Raw genomic sequence first — 19,607 nt, 5'->3', positions numbered from 1 at the left:
AAAAAAAAAAAATTAAAAAAAACAAACAAAAAAAAAAATCGTGCACTTATCTAGTATCTTACCACATATATACTGACGCTCCAAGAATGTGGTGAGGTGAATATGTAGCTTCATGCTAATACGAATTATGAGCTAACTTTCAAATTCGTGAATGCTGATCCCATGATAATTATATACACACGTGTTCGAGTATATTAAATAATATACTAAATGTAATAAATATATCAAATATAATTTTTATTAATACATTAAGTGTATTAATGTGTTAAATATATGAATATACCTTAAACATTAATGAGTAAATGTTAAATAATATATAGAAAAAATATGAATATATATTTGAATATATTAAAACATGCATTTTATGTATGATAAATATAAACAACTCGCATGACCACGGATGTTCCTGTTATATCCACCCATATGTAGATATGACGTGTTTACAAAGGTTACCGCGTATCACTATTATATATGCATTATGTCTTATGTGCGTGTTATATATGAGTATATACATTACATAATAGCAGCATGTATGCACGTGAAAGTTATTCTGTATGTGTGTTTCACTTCTGAGGTGGGTTTCTTCCTCTGGTTATGTGCCTCCCTGCCTAATTTCTGAACCAGCTCCCACCCGGGAGCTACGTTGAAACAGCGAGCCCTGAAACGGCCTTCACTGTATAATAATATGCGCTTTGAGTTTCTGAGGAACCCAGACCTAATTTGATTACCACTCATTGTGCAGTCAGCAGCCACTGTAAAGCATTCCGTGATGCAAATCACAGTCTCCGGTGCTTGAACTCCTAAGATTTATGGCAAATGCTTTCATAACTTATCTCAAAAGCTTTATAGCATGTTATATTAGGGGAGTCTCCTATATGTCTCCTGCCAGTTCATCAAAGAGAAAGCCCTTTGAAAGCACCCACGCAGATCATAGCCACCTCGCTTTTCAGTGAGATACTGCTGTATGTTTCCCTGCAACTATCAGGGTCCAGAACAGAGCCCCGCAGAGAACGCTGGCCTGCGTGTGGGCAAGAGAAGAAAACCACAGCAGAGAGAGAGAGAGACTCTTGTACTGCACCGGGCTGACCTGTAGTTCCTGAGAGTGCCCGGGCTGTCAGGAGGGGCTGGATTTGGCTCTTGGATCACCCTGTCCGAGCCGCAGCCTGATGGGATCATTAAAGTGAAACTTGTTTGCTGCTGGCTGTGCCACTGTAACTCCAAATATAGTTTGTCATCACATGAGAATCTGAGAACATTCTCCAAAAGCTGCTGCGTGCATACTGCTCCTGTATGTTAAGTGTTGGCACCAGAGGGAGGCCTTGGGAGGCATATGATCTTGGCCCATCTCCTCGCAGATGAGGAGACTGAGGCTCAGTTAGATGGAACCAGACCTGGAGGCCAGGTCTCCTGCCTCGTCCCGTTTCTTCTTCGATTCCATTACATCAGCCTCTCCCAGCTCAGAAAGAGCATTAGGCATTGCCTCTGATTTTGTTAACATTTGCCCATCAGTTTGGTTTTGTTGTTGTTGTTGTTCTTGGGGGAATTTGTTTTTCCTTTTTCCACTGGGGGCCTGTCTTAGGCACCAGCGTCATCTTGGAAATGACCAAGCTGGGCACCCAAAGGAAAAATACAGGGAAGAAAGAGTCTTCAAGTTAGGTATGTCCAATGTTTATAGCTGCAGATTGTTCCCATAGGACCCACCGTATCTGAAGCTGTTGCTACAGAAGCTTCCGCTTTTTACCTAACCTCTCATTTCTGACTTTCCCAGAATTGCAATGGAAACCTATATCCGGCAGAGGCAGCTAATCATGTCGCCCCTGATAACATCCCATGTGATTGGGGAGAATGAGCCACTCACTTCAGTCTTGAATAAAGTGATAGCAGCGAAGGAAGTGAATCACAAAGGACAAGGTACAGCAGCCCTACGTACTAAGCTGGGAGTGGGCATTCGAGTTGAGCCCTTGGACTCCTGCCCTTTTGCGCTATCTTTCTCTGATACAAAACAGCCCCTGCTGGGTGGGGATCGCTCACCTCAGCTTCCTGGTAAAGGCTTTTAACACTGAAGAGCACAGAGGTTGCATCCAGCGCCGAATTGGATCACAGCTATATTTTGTAAATTGTGTGAAACAAATTTTTATCCCGTGAGTCTTCGCTCAGTTTTGTCTGCCCCACAATCCCAATGCTGACTCTAAGGTAAATGCACAAAGTGAAGGAGGTTTGGGGAAAATTATGTTCCACCCTGTGAAGGTTTATCCCGTTACATTACCTAAAAAGTAAGAGGGAAGAGACCAAAATAATACAAATGAATAGATAATAATATGGAATAACGGGATAGCTAGCCAAACATTTGATTGTTTTTAGTGCTTCCATTTATCATTCTGTTGACACAGTTTTAGCTAAGAAATTCTCCTGGAAACTACATTTTAAATTCAAATAATAAGAAAAACTAGTTAAAATTTTAAATTTCAAATACCAAGATGGAGATGATTTGGGGATAATTTTGAAGATGGGGTACTTTTTTTTTTTTTTAACCACCTGTCAGACTGTCTTCTGAAACGGAGGCAGTCAGGAAACACACTAATCATTATTTTCAGCATATTTAGTTTTCCATGTATTCACAGTCGTTCTGGGTGGGAAAGACATGTGAGGAATCATTAAGGAATCTGAAAACAAGTAACAAAATATATTTCTGTTGTTTTGGAACTCATCAGTGGCTGTTAATTAGCACAGTGCCTGCTGTGTGACCCGATATTTACAAATCTGTACCTGTTTGAAAGGTGAAAAGTCAACTTCCGTAGTTCCCTTGCATTTAAACAAAAAATTACTTGGGGCACCTGGATGGCTTAGTTGGTTAGACATCCAACTCTTGATTTCGACTCAGGTCATGATCTTGCAGTTGTGAGATCGAGCCCTGGGTCGGACTCTGCGCTAACAGCACAGAACCTGCCTGGGATACTTTCTCTCTCCCTCTGCCCCTCTCCCCCAGTCATGCTCTCTTTCTCTAAAATTAAAAAAAAAAAAAAAAAAAAAAAAAAATTAAAAGTGAATTACGCAGGCTTCCCTACGTTTTGAGTTTTCCTTCTCAGTTTTTATGAAGATAACAATGTCTCTCTTTTATTTTTTTTTAACATTTTATTTATTTTTGAGGGACAGAGAGAGAGACAGAGTGTGAGCAGGGGAGGGGCAGAGAGAGAGGAAGACCTAGAATCCCAAGCAGGCTCCAGGCTCTGAGCTGTCAGCCCAGACCCTGACGCAGGGCTCGAACCCACGAACCGTGAGATCATGACCTGAGCCGAAATCAAGAGTTGGGCGCTTGGGGCACCTGGGTGGCTCAGTCAGTTAAGCATCCAACTCTTGATTTGGGTTCAGGTCATGATCCCATGGTTCACGGGTTCGGGCCCTGCATCGGGCTCTGCACTGACAATGCAGAGTCAGCTTGAGATTTTCTCTTGTCTCTGTCTCTGTCTCTCTCTCTCTCTCTCTCTCTCTCTTTGCCCCTTTACTTCCCCCTCTCTTGAAATAAATAAATAAACCTTAAAAAATTAAAAAAAAAAAAGAGTTGGGGGCTTAACTGCCTGAGCCACCCAGGCACCCCTCGCTTCTTTATAAATACCAAAACTTTCCATTTCTATATAGATAGTTTTGTTCTGTATGATTTCTTCATTTGTCTCTATTCTTAGAAAAGAGGTTCATTTTACTTCCTTAGTATATTAGGAATTTAGTTTAATGAAAATGGGAGGTGGCAGATTTGTTTGATTCTCTTTTAAGTAGAAAATTATTCCAGCATATTTATAAAATTGTTGCTTCTTTTTTTCAGGATTTTTGTGCATCTTTACTATATATGCATCTACTATATATACAACTACTATCTACTATGTATATATATATATATATATATATATATATATATATATACTGTATATTTTAGTACTTAATCTAATTGTTTCTAGTGATTTAAATACCTTTTCTGCCATTAATACCACACTTTACTACAGCTCTATCTGTATTTTGGTATCTGATTGGGGATATCTTAACTTGTGCTCCTTCCCCCAGAGTAAACATCTGTTCACACCTCTGTCAAATTCTCGAGGAAGTCACGTGATTTTGATGGGAGTGTCATTAAAATTATAAGTTACCTGGGGGAGAATTTACATTTTTCTAAGAAAGTATCTGTATATTACTACGACACATGTATTTTTCTCAGCCTTTCTATGTGGGTTTATGGTACAGATCATAAAGAGCACCGGAGTTTATGCTTTATTTCTTTAAAGGGCTTTGGATATCTTTGAAGCTGTTGCCAGGTGACCTCACCCAGGTTCAGAAGAATTTTTCACATCTGGTGGATAGATCAACTGCGATCGCCCGAAAAATGGGCTTTCCCGAAATAATACTTCCAGGTAAAAAGCTTTGGCTTGATTCACCTGTGCTGCCTCCTCTGTTACTTCTAACAGGACAGTGGAGGCAACAAAAGATCCCGCGTGACATTTCGTTACCTGCATCCAACGGTGTTGAGACAGTGGGAAATAACATATAGGGTTGCAGTGCCTTGTACCAACCTACCCAGTGCACAAGCCCGAGATAATGCTTCGAAACGTAACTCAGAATTTTCTGTTCCCTCTCTTCCTTTATGTTCCACATAAGCCCCTCTGAAATTCTCCCTGACTTGTCCGTTACGGAGAGCTAATGAAAGCATAGGTCCTGCGCCCCCAGAGTGATCGGCTTCATCGCGTGGACCTTTCTCAGGATGACATTCAGCCTTGTGGGCTGCTTGCCAGGGAACGGCAGCGAGGTACCTGCTCAGCCCCGTCTCCGCGAGGCCCTTTGCCCCATTTGCTTAAGCTCCAACTGTGTGCTTGGCTCTCCCTGTACTCGTGGTGACGAGAATTGTAAACATTCTGCGGTTTTCTTACTTGAGTTTCGTCTTTTTTGGCACCACATATGGGTGAGATCTACATATGTGTTCTCTTGAATTCACTGACTTAAGCCATTTGTTTCTGAATCTTTACAGCCATGAAGGGAAATCAGCACAAGGACCTTAGTATAAGATCTTTATATACATATCCGTATAGGTATTCTCCGCATGCTCATCTCCATTCTGCAAGAGTGTTTTGTCTTCTTGTTTTAAAAAAAAAAAAAGCAGCTTTGGTAATACTCTTCGCACTGAACGCCCTGTTACTCCTACAGCAAGAGCAAAGTCTGAAACAATGCAATGGAGTTTATTTGGGGGACAAGATGAATTTGTCTTTGAAATCTGGCTGGGAAGATTCTTGTCTCCTCTTTCTTTCTTTTCTTTTTTTTTTTTTTTTTTTTTTTAATTTTTTTTAAACGTGTATTTATTTTTGAGACAGAGAGAGACAGAGCATGAACGGGGGAGGGGCAGAGAGTGAGGGAGACACAGAATCTGAAACAGGATCCAGGCTCTGAACTGTCAGCATGGAGCCTGATGGCGGGGCTTGAACTCACAGACTGAGAGATCATGACGTGAGCCGAAGTCGGACGCTCAACCGACTGAGCCACCCAGGCGCCCCACTTGTCTCCTCTTTCTAACCAGTGGGATTGGTTCCTGACTGCCAGGGCTATAATAGACTTCAAAAAACCATCCAGGATGATGGCCACCAGACGCTGGTCTTTGGATCAAGCTCGTCAGGATCACCTGCTACAGGTTCCCAGCATTTTCCAGACTCTGATTCAGTTTGTAAGGCCCAAGCTCCCCAGGTGATCCTGGTGACCGGCCAGGGTTGAGAAACAGAGGTCTAGACCCAAGTCCCCCGCCTTGCATCTCCTCATCTTCGTTTGGACAACCCAACTCTCCCCTCCAGCTATGGCGCCCCTCTTTGCCCTCATCTTCCCAGCCAGGTTCTTGGAAGCGGTTACGTACTCTCTATCTCTAGTTCTGCGTCTGCCGGTCACCCTCCCCCCCCCCCCCCCCCCGTCCTGTCCAGAGTGGCTGTCATTAGAGTCACCAAAGATGGTAGTGTCACTAAACCCGGTGGATATGTTTTTGGCCTACTGATTGTCTCTGGTGTTCTTAGCGGCATGTGACATTGTCTGCCGCTCCCTGTTGAAATGTTCCACCCTTCTCGTCAGAGACCCGCACTCTCCTCTTTTTCTCCACTCCCCTTTGCTGCCTTGTCATCTTCTGTTTTGCCTTTCAATGTTAAGAGCTCCTCGGTATTTGGTCCTTATGTCCCGGATTAGTTTGCTTGGGCTGCCATAATGAAGTACCACAGGCTGGGTGGCGAAAGCCTCAGACATGTACTGTCTCACAGCTCTGGAGGCTGCACGTCCGAGATCAAGGGGTCAGCAGGGTTGGTTTCAACCCTGAGGCCTCCCTGCTTGGCTTGGAGATGACCGTCTTCTCACTGTGTCCCCACATGGTCGCCCCTGGGGGCTCTGTGTTGTGTGCTGATCTCATAAGGACACAGGTCCTGTTGGATTAGTGCCCACCATGTGACCTCCTTTTACCTTAATCACCTCTTTAAATTTTTTTTTTTTTTTCAACGTTTATTTATTTTTGGGACAGAGAGAGACAGAGCATGAACGGGGGAGGGGCAGAGAAAGAGGAAGACACAGAATCGGAAACAGGCTCCAGGCTCTGAGCCATCAGCCCAGAGCCTGACGCGGATTAATCACCTCTTTAAGGGGCTGACTCCAAATACAGTCACATTCGGAGGTGCTGGAGGCGAGGGCTTCGGCACATGAGTTGAGGGGGAGCAGTTCAGTCCGTGACAGGTATCTTTTCCTTCTCATACCTCCGTTTTCTTCCCATGTGATCTCATCCACTCATTTTGCCTCTGTGGATTCGTTGCCTCCGAATTCGTACCTCTGGCCTCAAGACTGCTTCTTTGAACTCCGGCCCCATAGACCCAACTACTTCCTGCCTCAGGACTTCCATAGACACTGCTCCTACCCGGCTGGATCACTCTCCTCTCTTTAACTGGCTAATTCTTCCTCACAGTCCCCACTTGGGACTTGCAATCGTTTGCATGTAGACTGGCTCTTCTGTTGTGTTTTATCCAAGAGATTGGCAGCCTCATCCACCCAGTTGCGCCAACGAGAAGCCTGAGTCTCTCTCTTGAACCTCCCTTTTCCTTTATACCTCACGCAAAATTAGTGGCCAAGACTTTCCGGTCTTACCTTTGAAAGACCTCTCCAATCCACCCCCTTCTCCCTGTCTCCATTGCCACTTCCTTAGTTGTAGCTACTGCCATCAGTTCCCTGGGCCACCATATGTTTGGATAACAATCATATGTCCACTGCCTCCGGACCTTTGCACATGTTACTTGCTCTTCCCTTTTACTCTCCTCCCTCCAACACACGTTCAGAGGAAAGATTTCCACACCTTCCAGACACAGTTGGGACTTAGTGTTATACCTTCATAGAGCCTGGCCTTTTCTTTCCTCTGTAGTGATGCATTTCGTCATGTGGTTATCTGATCATGCTTCTCTCCCCCACTAGACTGGAGGCTGTGTGAGAGCGAGGCTGGCGCATGGCTCACCACCGTCTCCCAAACGCTTAGCACAGCGCTTGCCACAGAGCAGGTGCCCGGTCGGTTTTTCAAATGAATAAATGAATAGCATCTCATCCGATGTTACCGTAATTTATTCAGCCAGCTGTCGATTGTTGGAAATTGAGGATTTTCCAGGTTTTCGCTTTTGGAAACAGCACCACAGTGAAGATCCTTACAGACTTATAAGATCTGTTTGCTCACATTCTCAATACTTTGGGATAAATATTACCAGTGAGCTTGCTTTGTCAGTTAAGGCTTTTAACACAAATTGTCAGTGTCTCTACCGACACGGTGTGCGCCATGAGGATTTCAAAGTGTGAAGGATGAATTAGCCCCCGTTCCTTCACCTTAACCAACTGTGGGCAATACCTTCCTTTCTTCTAAGCAGATAAGAGATGAAAATGAAAAGTGCTCCAAATGTGCAGCTCCCATTTTCTTCTAGGGCTGGAAGGTTTCATTTTTTTTTTAATACTGGAAGGCAGTTTATTTTATTTTATTATTTTTTTTAATTTTTTTTTTCAACGTTTATTTATTTTTGGGACAGAGAGAGACAGAGCATGAACGGGGGAGGGGCAGAGAGAGAGGGAGACACAGAATCGGAAACAGGCTCCAGGCTCCAAGCCGTCAGCCCAGAGCCCGACGCGGGGCTCGAACTCACGGACCGCGAGATCGTGACCTGGCTGAAGTCGGACGCTTAACCGACTGCGCCACCCAGGCGCCCCTGGAAGGCAGTTTAATATTAGTATAGATTTTAGACGAATTGAACAACACCTAGTCTTCCCAGTCAGAAACTTGATACACCTTTCATTCATTCTAGGTTTTGTTCAAGCATCTCAAGAATATTTAATTTGTTTTCGCTGTGGGGGCTCTTCACTTGCTAATTAACTAATTTTTTAAAATGTTGTTCTGGGTAACCAAGAAGACGCCAAGCAGAAATTTTTCTGATAGTGTAAAAATAGTGACGCTTATTGAATAATGACACTTACAAATAATGACACTTACTAACTAATGATTTAAATGAGCGTATTCTACAGGCTTTTAGGAATAGTGTCTATCTCATCAAGAGCATTATATGGATTAAATAGATGATTGCCTAGAAGACACTCTGAACAGTGCCCAGGGACATAGTGAGCAGCCAATAAATACTAGCCTTCCTTATGATCAGATGTGTTAAAATAACAAACTTCAAGGCATTATTGAAAAAACTACCCCGCTGTAACCTCAAAATACATTGTGTACTTATTACTAGACAGCAGTGGTTAAGAAAGAGAACAAAGGATGGCCATTAAAAAGAGTTCATTAAAAGAAAATGAATTAAAAAAAAAGAATTTTTTTTTTAAAATTTTTTTTTTTTCCAACGTTTATTTATTTTGGGACAGAGAGAGACAGAGCATGAACGGGGGAGGGGCAGAGAGAGAGGGAGACACAGAATCGGAAACAGGCTCCAGGCTCTGAGCCATCAGCCCAGAGCCCGACGCGGGGCTCGAACTCACGGACCGCGAGATCGTGACCTGGCTGAAGTCGGACGCTCAACCGACTGCGCCACCCAGGCGCCCCCCAAAAAAAGAATTTTTAATTAATTAATTAAAAAAAAATTGAAATCCAAATCCATTAACATAGTGTAATAATGGTTTCAGGAGTAGAATTTAGTGATCCATCCCTTACATACAACACCCAGTGCTCATCCCAATCCGTGCCCTCCTTAATGCCCCTCACCCATTTAGCCCCCCCAAAAAGAGTCCATTTTCAAACACGGCATTTCAAAGCCACTTTGGTAGGTATGGAGAGGTGGGATGAGGGAAGCTGAATAGGGCAATACACGCAAAAACTTCTGCGATATGAATGGCTCTCTCTATAAAGTCAGAAAGCTTCGTAGTTTGTTTGTATTTTATATCTCCTTACGTCCTGAAAGTTACAAGCGACTTCTGTCGGCACCGCTCACAGGATGGGTTGTGCCGTTGCAGGCGACGTACGGAATGATATTTATGTCACCCTGATCCACGGCGAGTTTGACAAAGGGAAAAAGAAGACACCGAAGAACGTGGAGGTGACCATGTCTGTGTACGACGAGGAGGGCAAACTCTTAGAGGTATGGGGGACTGCCCCGAAATCCTGCTCCCATCACACACTTCTTTCCAACAACGGCGGGCTTTGACCTGACGTGGCTTGTTCCCCACAGGCACGTGCGTTGGGCTTTTCATAAGGAAAAAATAGGAAACCTGTTAAATTTGTGATTAGCAATGGCCGACTTTACTGATAAACCCACGTAGGCGCTTCTTTTCGTTGTTTCTCCTGTTCTAAGAAGTGCCTCAAGCCGCTAATGGTTTCAGGTGTATGCTTTTGCTCCAGAAGTTCTGTATCGTTTCCAAGGTATACGGCCACTTTCAAGCCTGGTAGGTTCCTGTGGGGCTTGAGCAAAGGCCCAGAAGGCTCTGAAGGGCACATTCCTCTGTGGAGTAGAGAGTACTGTGTTAGAGGGGCTAACAGTGCGGTGGACCCTGGTACAGGGATGATTTATGTGTGCTGTTGATGGGGCCCTTGAGCCCCATGACTTCAGGTCCACGGCTTCTCCTTTTTTCTTTTTTTTTTTTTTTTTTTAATTTTTTTTTTTCAACGTTTATTTATTTTTGGGACAGAGAGAGACAGAGCATGAACGGGGGAGGGGCAGAGAGAGGGAGACACAGAATCGGAAATAGGCTCCAGGCTCTGAGCCATCAGCCCAGAGCCCGACGCGGGGCTCGAACTCCCAGACCGCGAGATCGTGACCTGGCTGAAGTCGGCCGCTTAACCGACTGCGCCACCCAGGCGCCCCTCCACGGCTTCTCCTGACTGCTCACTTCACAGCTTTGCTAACCAGCTCAGAAAGTGCCCCCTTTGAGGCCTGCCCCTGCTGAACCGAGTGGCTCATTCCTAGGAGACAGAGCCCTGAGTTGTAGTGAACACGCCGTAGCCGGGCAGCAGGTCCTTAAAGCGGAGCGTAGACAGGACCTCACACACCGGCGTGTCTGCACCCGTGCCGTAGCTCTTAGTCACTCTCGCTGCGCCTCTGCTCCCTGGGAGGGGAGCGGAGGGAAGGAGAAGGTATGCCTGCAGAGGAGAAGGCAATAAACGTCGCGGCAAAGAGCGGTGTTAGGATGGCGTTGGGTCCCTTAGTGACGACCACAGTTATATACCTAGACCCTCAAAGAAAGTGGTAGAAACTCATCCTTACCCTAGCCTTCAGCCCCCAGATGTCATCGGCTGCTATGTGCCTACATGAGGCGTGTGCTGGCCACACGGAGGATAGAGGGCTCCCGCGTGGTTCGTTTCCTAGATAAAATTATCCCCCTTTAGTATTTACCCCCAAAATACAAAAACATGGATCCAAAGGGATGTATGCACCCCTGTGTTTATGGCAGCATTATTTACAATAGCCAAATTAAAGAAACGGCCCAAGGGTCCGCTGACTGACGAATGGATGAAGAAGATACGGCGTATATAATGTTTATTTATTTTTGAGACAGAGAGAGACAGAGCATGAGTGGGGGAGGGGCAGAGAGAGAGGGAGACACAGAATCCGAAGCAGGCTCCAGGCTCCGAGCTGTCAGCACAGAGCCCGACGCGGGGCTCGAACTCATGGACCGTGAGATCATGACCTGAGCCGAAGTCGAACGCTTAACCGACCAAGCCACCCAGGCGCCCCGCTACGGCGTATATATATGACGGAGTATCATTCAGCCATTAAAAAGAATGAGATCTTGGCCATTTGCAGCCACATGGATGGAGCTAGAGAGTATTATGCTAAGCAAAATAAGTCAGTGAGAGAAAGACAAATACCGTATGATTTCACTCATGTGTGGAATTTAGGAAACAAAACAAACGAGCCAAGGGGGAAAAAAAGGAGAGTGACAAACCAAGAGACACCTTCTTAACCATAGAGAATAAACCGGAAGGGATATGGGTGGGGGATGGATGACGTAGGTGATGGGGATTAAGAGGTGACGTATCATGCGCACTGAGTATTGTGTAGAAGTGTTGAATCACTGTGTTGTGCACCTGAAACTAATAGAACACCATGTTAACTCTGTCGGAATTAAAATGAAAACATTCTCCCCTTTTCATTTTTTTCGTTCCATCCAAAGAAAGCCATTCATCCTGGTGCTGGATATGAAGGCATTTCCGAGTACAAGTCAGTGGTCTATTACCAAGTCAAGCAGCCCTCTTGGTATGAGACTGTCAAGGTGAGACGCGCCATTTGTATTCTCTAGCATACATGAGACCCTATTTAGCTTCCTTTCTTCTTTTTACCCACAAATCATGTCTTCTGTATCCTAAAGTTTTAGGTTGCCTGCGGTGTCCTATGAGAAATGAATCGATGCGATTCTGTACGAGAGTATCTCTAACCCTGGATTCTTAAATAACATTCTTACTGATAGATGGGTAGGAATTTGACTGGGGAAGCTGGTAGTTGTAACGATGTAACAGGCTGCCAAGATGGTCCAAAACCAAATGGAAATTTTCACTCTCTGTAAGCCGTTGCCTAACATCTTTTTTCTTCTTGGCCTCTAACCAAGTTTTCTGGGCCTCTTCTCAATTTAAATATGTGTATTACAAATTCCCAAGTGCTTTTCAGATAAGTCATCTCCTGTGCGTCGCCTAATAGCCCTCTGGCTGAGACAAGCAGTGTTGCAACACCCTTTCTGATTAGACTCAAAAATGCCAGGTAGACTTTCCAAGATCCTGTAACTGTTTAGTGTCCAAACCTAAATTGGATCCCACTTCTCTTGAATCCCAGGCTCCGTCAGGTCTTCCGGATTGTCAAAGTCTTATGAGCTCTCTATAGAAAACTCAAAAGGAAAAAAAACTGCACTAACATCTCAATTCAGAAGTAACCATTTTCCACAGTTTTATATAATTCATTTGTTTTGGGTTGTGGTGTTTATAACAGGTTTATAGTGTGCTTTTTATTAAAAAAAATTTTTTTAATGTTTATTTATTTAAGGGGGGGGAGAGAGAGAGAGGGAGGGAGGGAGAGACAGAGCATGAATGGGGAAGGGGCAGAGAGAGAGGGAGACACAGAATCAGAAGCAGGCTCCAGGCTCTGAGCTGTCAGCACAGAGCCCGACGTGGGGCTCAAACCCACAAGCCGCGAGATCATGACCTGAGCTGAAGTCGACACTCAACTGACTGAGCCACACAGGCGCCCCTATACTGTGCTTTTTAAAACTACTTATCTCAAGGGGCACCCAGGTGGCTGAGTAGATTAAACGTCTGACTCTTGGTTTCGGCTCAGGTCATGATCTCATGGTTCGTGGGTTCGAGCCCTGCCCTGGGCTCCACACTGAGATTGAGATTCTCTCCTCTCTCCACCCCTCCCCCACTTGCGTGCTTGCTCTCTCTCTCAAAATAAATAAACTTAAAAAAAAAAACTACTTATCTCGAGGCATTGAAAGTTCTTTAGAAATGGATTTCTAGATACTTACGTAATGTTCCGTGATATAATCATGCCATAATTTATTTAACTATTTGCCATAAATTCTCTGCTCTTTTTATGGCCGTGTACTTCTCTTTTCCCCTGTCCCCTCTGTATATGTAAACAGCAAAAGACTCCTTGTCCCCAGCATTTTACCTTTTCCTTCTGTTACAGGCCCTAATTATTACCATATCAGTATACACCTTGCAGGCTGGAAGTTCCTGTATAGACCCCAAGTGCTGATCTTTTTCCTCTGAAGTATTTCCTCTTTCATACTTGAGAAAGTTCAAGAAACTTGTAATATCCCCATTCTCAGAACCCACAATAGGCAGCGAAGATGGTTTCTCTTGAAATTTTTCTAAGTTTTGACTATAACTAAATCTGCGTTGAACGGAAGCTTCCTCCAAATCTTACTCTATAGGAATTAGTGCTGCAATCAAACACTAAAAATGGGCCTGATTTTTAAAAACGAGCCATGAGTGCAACACATTATGTACATGTAAACTGGAAGTTTTTTTTATTATTATTCAGGTATCCATTGCTATAGAAGAGGTTACTCGCTGCCATATAAGATTTACCTTCCGACACAGATCATCTCAGGAATGTAAGTATCAGAAACTCTAAAATGTGTTTCTGTTGAAATATACATTTAGTATACGTGTGTGTGTGTGTGTGTGTATGTCTAAAATGTATTTCTGTTGAAATATACGTATACGTATACATATATATTTACATATATATTTACTTACATATATATTATATGTATGTAAAGTTACATACATATATATTTTACATATATATTATACGTATATACATATATATTATACATATGTATACATATATATTTACATATATATTTACATATATATGTATACGTATACGTATATTTACTATTTACAATATACAATTTATAATAGTAGATATACGTATACGTCTACGTCTATTTACATATATATATATGTATATGTATACATATATTTACTATTGCTTGACAACACTTTTGTGGTTCTGGTGAGCGAAGTCCTTGGAAACTAGATACTTAGCATCATTACTTCAGTCAGGATTCACTTGTGCTAAGGAAATCAGAAAAATGGACTTTTCTGGGCTTCCAAGATCTGTGTTTATTGTTCTATATAAGAAGGTCCCCAAAATGTGTTCTGTGAATACTGAGGTTCTGTATCATGCTGATAGATGCTCTATGGCAAAAAGGGTTTCCCAGTCAAATGGGAACAGGAAATGCTGTATATTCTATCTCTGCCTTAGACGTTCACAGTGTATGTTGCCATATTGCTGAGAAGTCCCGCAGCAAGGAAACCTGTTGATCTGTTGTCCCCCCAGATAAACTCTTTTCATGGAAAAACTGTTTCAAGCTTTAGATCATAGCTCATGAAATGACTGCTCGAAAGTGTAAACAGAGAACAAAATTGATTATTTTCAGACTGATCATAAAATTTCTGGAAATGTCTTATTCTCATTCAGCACCACATAAACATGCAATTCTTCATTCCAGACTGAATTTCCTGAACACCCTCCACAAACCAGGCTGCAGGCCAGGCCCTGCATCCATGATAGGTCATGGGTAGTGCTCTGAAGTCTCTGTTGGCCTGGGTAGGACGATGAACAATAAAACAGACGATTAAGGCCAGAACATTGTGGTAAATGCTCCCCTAGCAAAGAGTTGTGAGGGAGCACGTAGCATAGTATCCAATGCCGTCTGGGATTTGTGCGTAAGATTTCTACCTCCTCGCCGAGGCTTGAAGGTGTGGGAATCGAAGTCAGCCCACTCAAGAGTGACGATGGAGAAATGTGTTTGAAACCCACAAAGTGAACGCAGCAGGCTGAAGTCAGAACAGTGGGAGCAGTCATAATATTGGGTCGAACCCCATGAAGTTGCTATTTTTTTGTAGGTCAGTGTCAAATAGTCAAGTATCAGCAATTTCATACAGTTCTACATAATACTGAGCTAGGATTTATCAAGCCCTTAGTTTATACAAGACACTAAATGAATCTATTTGCATACTGTTTAGTGTCCCCAGTAAACTGATAAGATACATACTGCTTTTATCCACATGTATACAGAAAAGAAGGTGAGTACAGAGAAATTAGATACTTGCCCAGGATCACAGGGCTAGGAAGTGAGAGAGCCCAGCTTAACCGACACCTCAGCAACCCGAATTCAAGCCGGCTGGAGCCACATCGTGCAGGTTGAAGGTTATGTTGACCCATATTACGGAGGTGCCATTAAAAGGTTTTTGTGGTTTGATACATGTTTATAACAACTTTATTCATAATCTCCCCAAACTGGGAATGTTGTAAATTTGCCTCATGGCTACCACCAGGAGAATGGATAAACAAATTGCAAATGTAGTCATATAGTGGATTACGGCTCACTCAATCTAGGGGCACATAGCCCCAGCACACCTCAGAGTTGTGCCCTTGATGAGAACAGGCCAAAGGTTGCCCCAGCCATCGGCACCTAACTAGGGGGCGCCGTGAGCTCAGAGGCCAGCACCTAAAGATCTGGAGGGAGGTGCTCTGCTTTCTTGGGGAGACTGGACCCTCCTGGCACCTGGATTAGTATCTTAGAAGTAAGAGGTGGCCTCATAAAACCTTGGAGTGTGATTAATACTTCACTGAGTCTGTCTTAAAGCAACAGAAGTGAGATATCTCATGAAGGTGTTTTGGAGCAGGGAGTCTCTGACGGCAGGGTAGATAAGGTGTTGAGTGGAAAAGGACTGCTTGGAAAGATCCTCTAGAAATATATAGGGAAGAGTTGCGGGGCCTGGGTAGCTCAGTTGGTTGAACACCTGACTTCGGCTCAGGTCATGATCTCCCAGCTTGTGGGTTCGGGCCCCGCATCAGGCTCTGTGCTGACAGCTTAGAGCCTGGAGCCTGCTTCAGATTCTGTGTCTCCCTCTTTCTGTGCCCCTCCCCAACTCGTGCTCTCTCTCTCTCTCTCTCTCTCTCTCTCACTCTCTCACTCTCACTCTCACTCTGAAAAATAAATAAACATTAAAAAAAAAGAAATCTAGGGAAGAGTTGAACAGAACCAGGGTGGGAACAGAAGGGATGGAGAGAAAAGGTGCAGGTTTCAGAGGTATTCAGAACTGGGAGCTGACACCGGGTTGGACTCAGTGTTGACATCCACGTTTCTGATTTAGACGAGTGGCTAGTTGCTGGTCTCATTCAAATGTAGGAAAAAAAAAACTTACGTGGAGGCACCAGAAGCTTTCACTTTGGGGAATATTTCCTTTGAGGAGCTTGTGCCACACACAGTACCTGTGACTTATTGTAGCTTGCTGAGCAGTGTCGATTATAGCATGATTGAACATCACCCCCCTGGAGCAAAATGTGAAACCATCCATCACAGACATCACTTCCTGGTATCTTGCTGGACTGCTCAGACATGTTTATTTTTGTATTTTCAGCCAGAGATAAATCAGAGCGAGCCTTTGGGGTGGCCTTCGTGAAACTGATGAACCCGGATGGCACCACGCTGCAGGATGGGAGGCACGATCTGGTGGTTTATAAGGTGGGGCTAATAGAACAAGGCTCAGAAAACTACTTAGGAAGTGTTCACCCCCTCTGAAATTGGTTCAGAATTATGCACATAAACATCGGAAACTTCTCTAGAGGGAGAAGTGCTTGTCCCTTCAAGTCTAGAAAAACCAGAGGACTCTGGTCACTCCAGCTGCGTGGTCTCTCCCATCCCCTTTCTGGAAGGAGTGGATCGTATTATTGTAAGTCCTCTAGAGGACACCTCTCTCTGTCCTGCAGATGGTGTTCTGTGGCCGTGAACAGTTGAGGGCTGCCTCCCGCCTCTCCCCTGCATCGTCCTGTGTGGAACAGTTGCACTGTTGGGCTTTGGTTAGAGTATGGTGGGCATGGGAGGATGTGGTTTCCATATCACCGAGAGCCAAGCACCATTTCTCTGCGAGGGGACCTTGCTTCCTTCCCCAGCAGCGTGGTCCTCATTCTTTAACTGCTACAGAATTATCCCTTCTACTGAGATTTTACACTCGAAAGTAGATGTGGGACGGTCTCATTTATCTAACAATATCACAGAGTTGGTAGCTTCTTTGAGATGCATCTGCCTGGGTTGTTTGTTTTTTTAAGTTTATTTATTTATTTTTGAGAGAGAGAGAGAGAGAGAGAGAGAGAGAGAGAGAGAGAGAGTAGGGGAGGGGCAGAGAGAGAGGGAGGGGGAGAAAATCCCAAGCAGGCTCTGCACTGCCAGTGGGACTTGAACTCACAAACCGTGAGATCGTGACCTGAGCAGAAATCAAGAGTGGGATGCTTAACTGACTAAGCCACCCAGGCGCCCCTGCCTGGTTGTTTTGTTTTGTTTTGTTTTGTTTTGTTTTTTTCTTTTAAAGAGCTCCTTAGTTCAAAGATGGTTTTGGAAGGCATGGCAAACTATTTCTTCCCAGTGAATCCAGTCAACCTATCAACCCAGTGAGGTAGAATTGTGACCATTTACAGGTTCAAGAAAATGAAATCCAACCTCATTCTTTAATATTTATTTATAGCAGAGACCTAGGATGTTCTCAGTTTGTAGTTCACAACTCACTCCATTTTTATTCAGTGTTGAAATTATTTCTGGGCTCAAACCCTGGAAGAATATCACAGTTGTCTTAGAGTTGGAGGGAATGTACGTATAATTCGATAAAGTCTTGTTCCGCACCCTGGAAATGCATCATGCTCATGGTAGAAACTATTTTTATTCGCATCTACGAGATTTTGCCCAACATTTGGTGTTCCTATCATGCTTCCTTTTCAGGGTGACAACAAGAAAATGGAAGATGCTAAACTCTACCTGACCCTGCCTGGAACCAAGGTAGAGATGGAAGAAAAAGAGCTCCAAGCATCGAAAACCCTGGCCAACTTTGCCCCAACCAAGGATAGCACAAAAGACAGCTTTCAGATTGCCACCCTCATTTGCTCCACAAAGCTCACCCAGAACGGTAGGTGTGGTTACCATAGTGACACCACAGTGACTTGTCTGTTTGGCTGCCCTGGGCTCTTTGTTAGACCCAGGGGGCTAAACCACATGGGGCTGCGTCTTCTGAGGTGGAGTGCCAGGTGCTTTGGATTCCTCTCTTTGTTCTTCACTTGGCGTTGTGGGTACTACTGGTCAAATAGCTAATGCTCTTTCTGAGGTTATCTTGCCTATCTTTCAAATAGGATGAAAAGTATCTTGGTAGGGTTTTTTTTTTTTTTTTTTTACATTTATTTTTTTTTAATTTATTTATTTATTATATTTTTTTTCAACATTTATTTATTTTTGGGACAGAGAGAGACAGAGCATGAACGGGGGAGGGGCAGAGAGAGAGGGAGACACAGAATCGGAAACAGGCTCCAGGCTCTGAGCCATCAGCCCAGAGCCCGACGCGGGGCTCGAACTCACGGACCGCGAGATCGTGACCTGGCTGAAGTCGGACGCTTAACCGACTGCGCCACCCAGGCGCCCCTACATTTATTTATTTTTGAGAGACAGAGTGAGACAAAGTGAGAGTGGGGGAGGGGCAGAGAGCGAGGGAGACACAGGATCGGAAGCAGGCTCCAGGCTCTGAGCTGTCAGCTCAGAGCCCGATGCGGCGCTCGAACCCGCAGACCGTGAGATCATTCATGACTTGAGCCGAATTCGGACGCTCAACCGACCGAGCCACCCAGGCGCCCCTTGGTAGTTTTTAATACCAGAAAACCCCTAAGTGTATTCATCAACAGAGGCTGAAAAATTGTAGAAGTCTTACTTTTCCTTCCTTCAAGGCAGCAAAGTCGTCTACCAAGGTACTCTGTATAATAGATGAAACAACAAATGTTGGTAATAAGGGGGGGAGGACACTGGCAGAGAAGAAGAACCAGTCTCCTACCCAAACAGGTATGGCCAAGGGCAGGGAGGGTTTCCTGTCAGAATTCCATCCGCGCCCCACCCTGCCTCCCCCCATAGAGCCTCCTCTTTCCCACTTTTTTTCCCAAGCAGTGAGGGACTTTTCATTAAGTCGGCCGAATAGTTCAGATTCACTTTGTTCCTTCTTGAAACCTCTGGTATCAGTTTTAACTTCTCCTCTGTGTATGATGGCATTTCTCATTCACTTAACTTAGGTTATGTGTAAGGAGTTCTGCTGAGCAGAGTTAGGCGAGAATTAGGAATTCTGGAAACATGCCGTAGAAATCCTATAGCTCCTGTGACGTATAGAGGATTAGTCCCTTTGGCCTCTTAGAAGATTTGGGAGAGGAACACGGCCAGGGCTCTGCCTTACAGAAGTGCTCAGGGGTAGACAAAACAGTTTAGACATGAGGTACACTCAGGGATCAGATGTTGGCCGGTCCTTAGAAAGAGAGGGTCAGTATTGTTTGTTTTGATGAAGCGTGGTTGGCTAGAGAATATAGATAGGATTTCAACTTGGACGAGTGGCCAGACTCAACAGAGTGAAGTGCAGAGCCGGGACATATGGGAAAGTGAAAACACACTCACCAAGAATTAAGCCAGAAAAAAAGGCAGAACTGCAGAGACAGTGAAAAGCTTCACGGTGGCAAAGGCCCCGAGGGGAGAAGGAGGGAGGAACAGGCAGAGCACAGGGGGTTTTTGGGGCGGTGAAACCAGGGTATATGATACCGTGATGGCTCCGTAGATGCGTGTCA

The 19,607-nt window shown here is 44.3% G+C and overlaps 1 protein-coding gene across 5 annotated transcripts in view; it reads left to right on the top strand.

Moving 5' to 3' along the window:
- DOCK5 (dedicator of cytokinesis 5) overlaps nucleotides 1–19,607 on the top strand; it is a 222,953-nt gene that overhangs the window by 115,517 nt on the left and 87,829 nt on the right. For all 5 annotated transcript variants that reach the window (XM_086703428.1, XM_086703427.1, XM_086703426.1 and 2 more), the window contains 7 exons: nucleotides 1,769–1,911; nucleotides 4,272–4,397; nucleotides 9,475–9,599; nucleotides 11,632–11,730; nucleotides 13,494–13,566; nucleotides 16,391–16,494; nucleotides 17,743–17,926. In XM_086703428.1, coding sequence (XP_086559554.1) covers nucleotides 1,769–1,911; nucleotides 4,272–4,397; nucleotides 9,475–9,599; nucleotides 11,632–11,730; nucleotides 13,494–13,566; nucleotides 16,391–16,494; nucleotides 17,743–17,926 — 854 coding nt within the window. The remainder of the gene's footprint in view (nucleotides 1–1,768; nucleotides 1,912–4,271; nucleotides 4,398–9,474; nucleotides 9,600–11,631; nucleotides 11,731–13,493; nucleotides 13,567–16,390; nucleotides 16,495–17,742; nucleotides 17,927–19,607) is intronic.

This window comes from Puma concolor, chromosome B1, assembly GCF_028749965.1.
Source record: "Puma concolor isolate L17-30 chromosome B1, mPumCon1.1.hap2, whole genome shotgun sequence".
Lineage (NCBI taxonomy): Eukaryota > Metazoa > Chordata > Mammalia > Carnivora > Felidae > Puma > Puma concolor.
The sequence above is the reverse complement of the archived record's forward strand: the minus strand, read 5'-3'. Positions and strand labels throughout refer to the sequence as shown.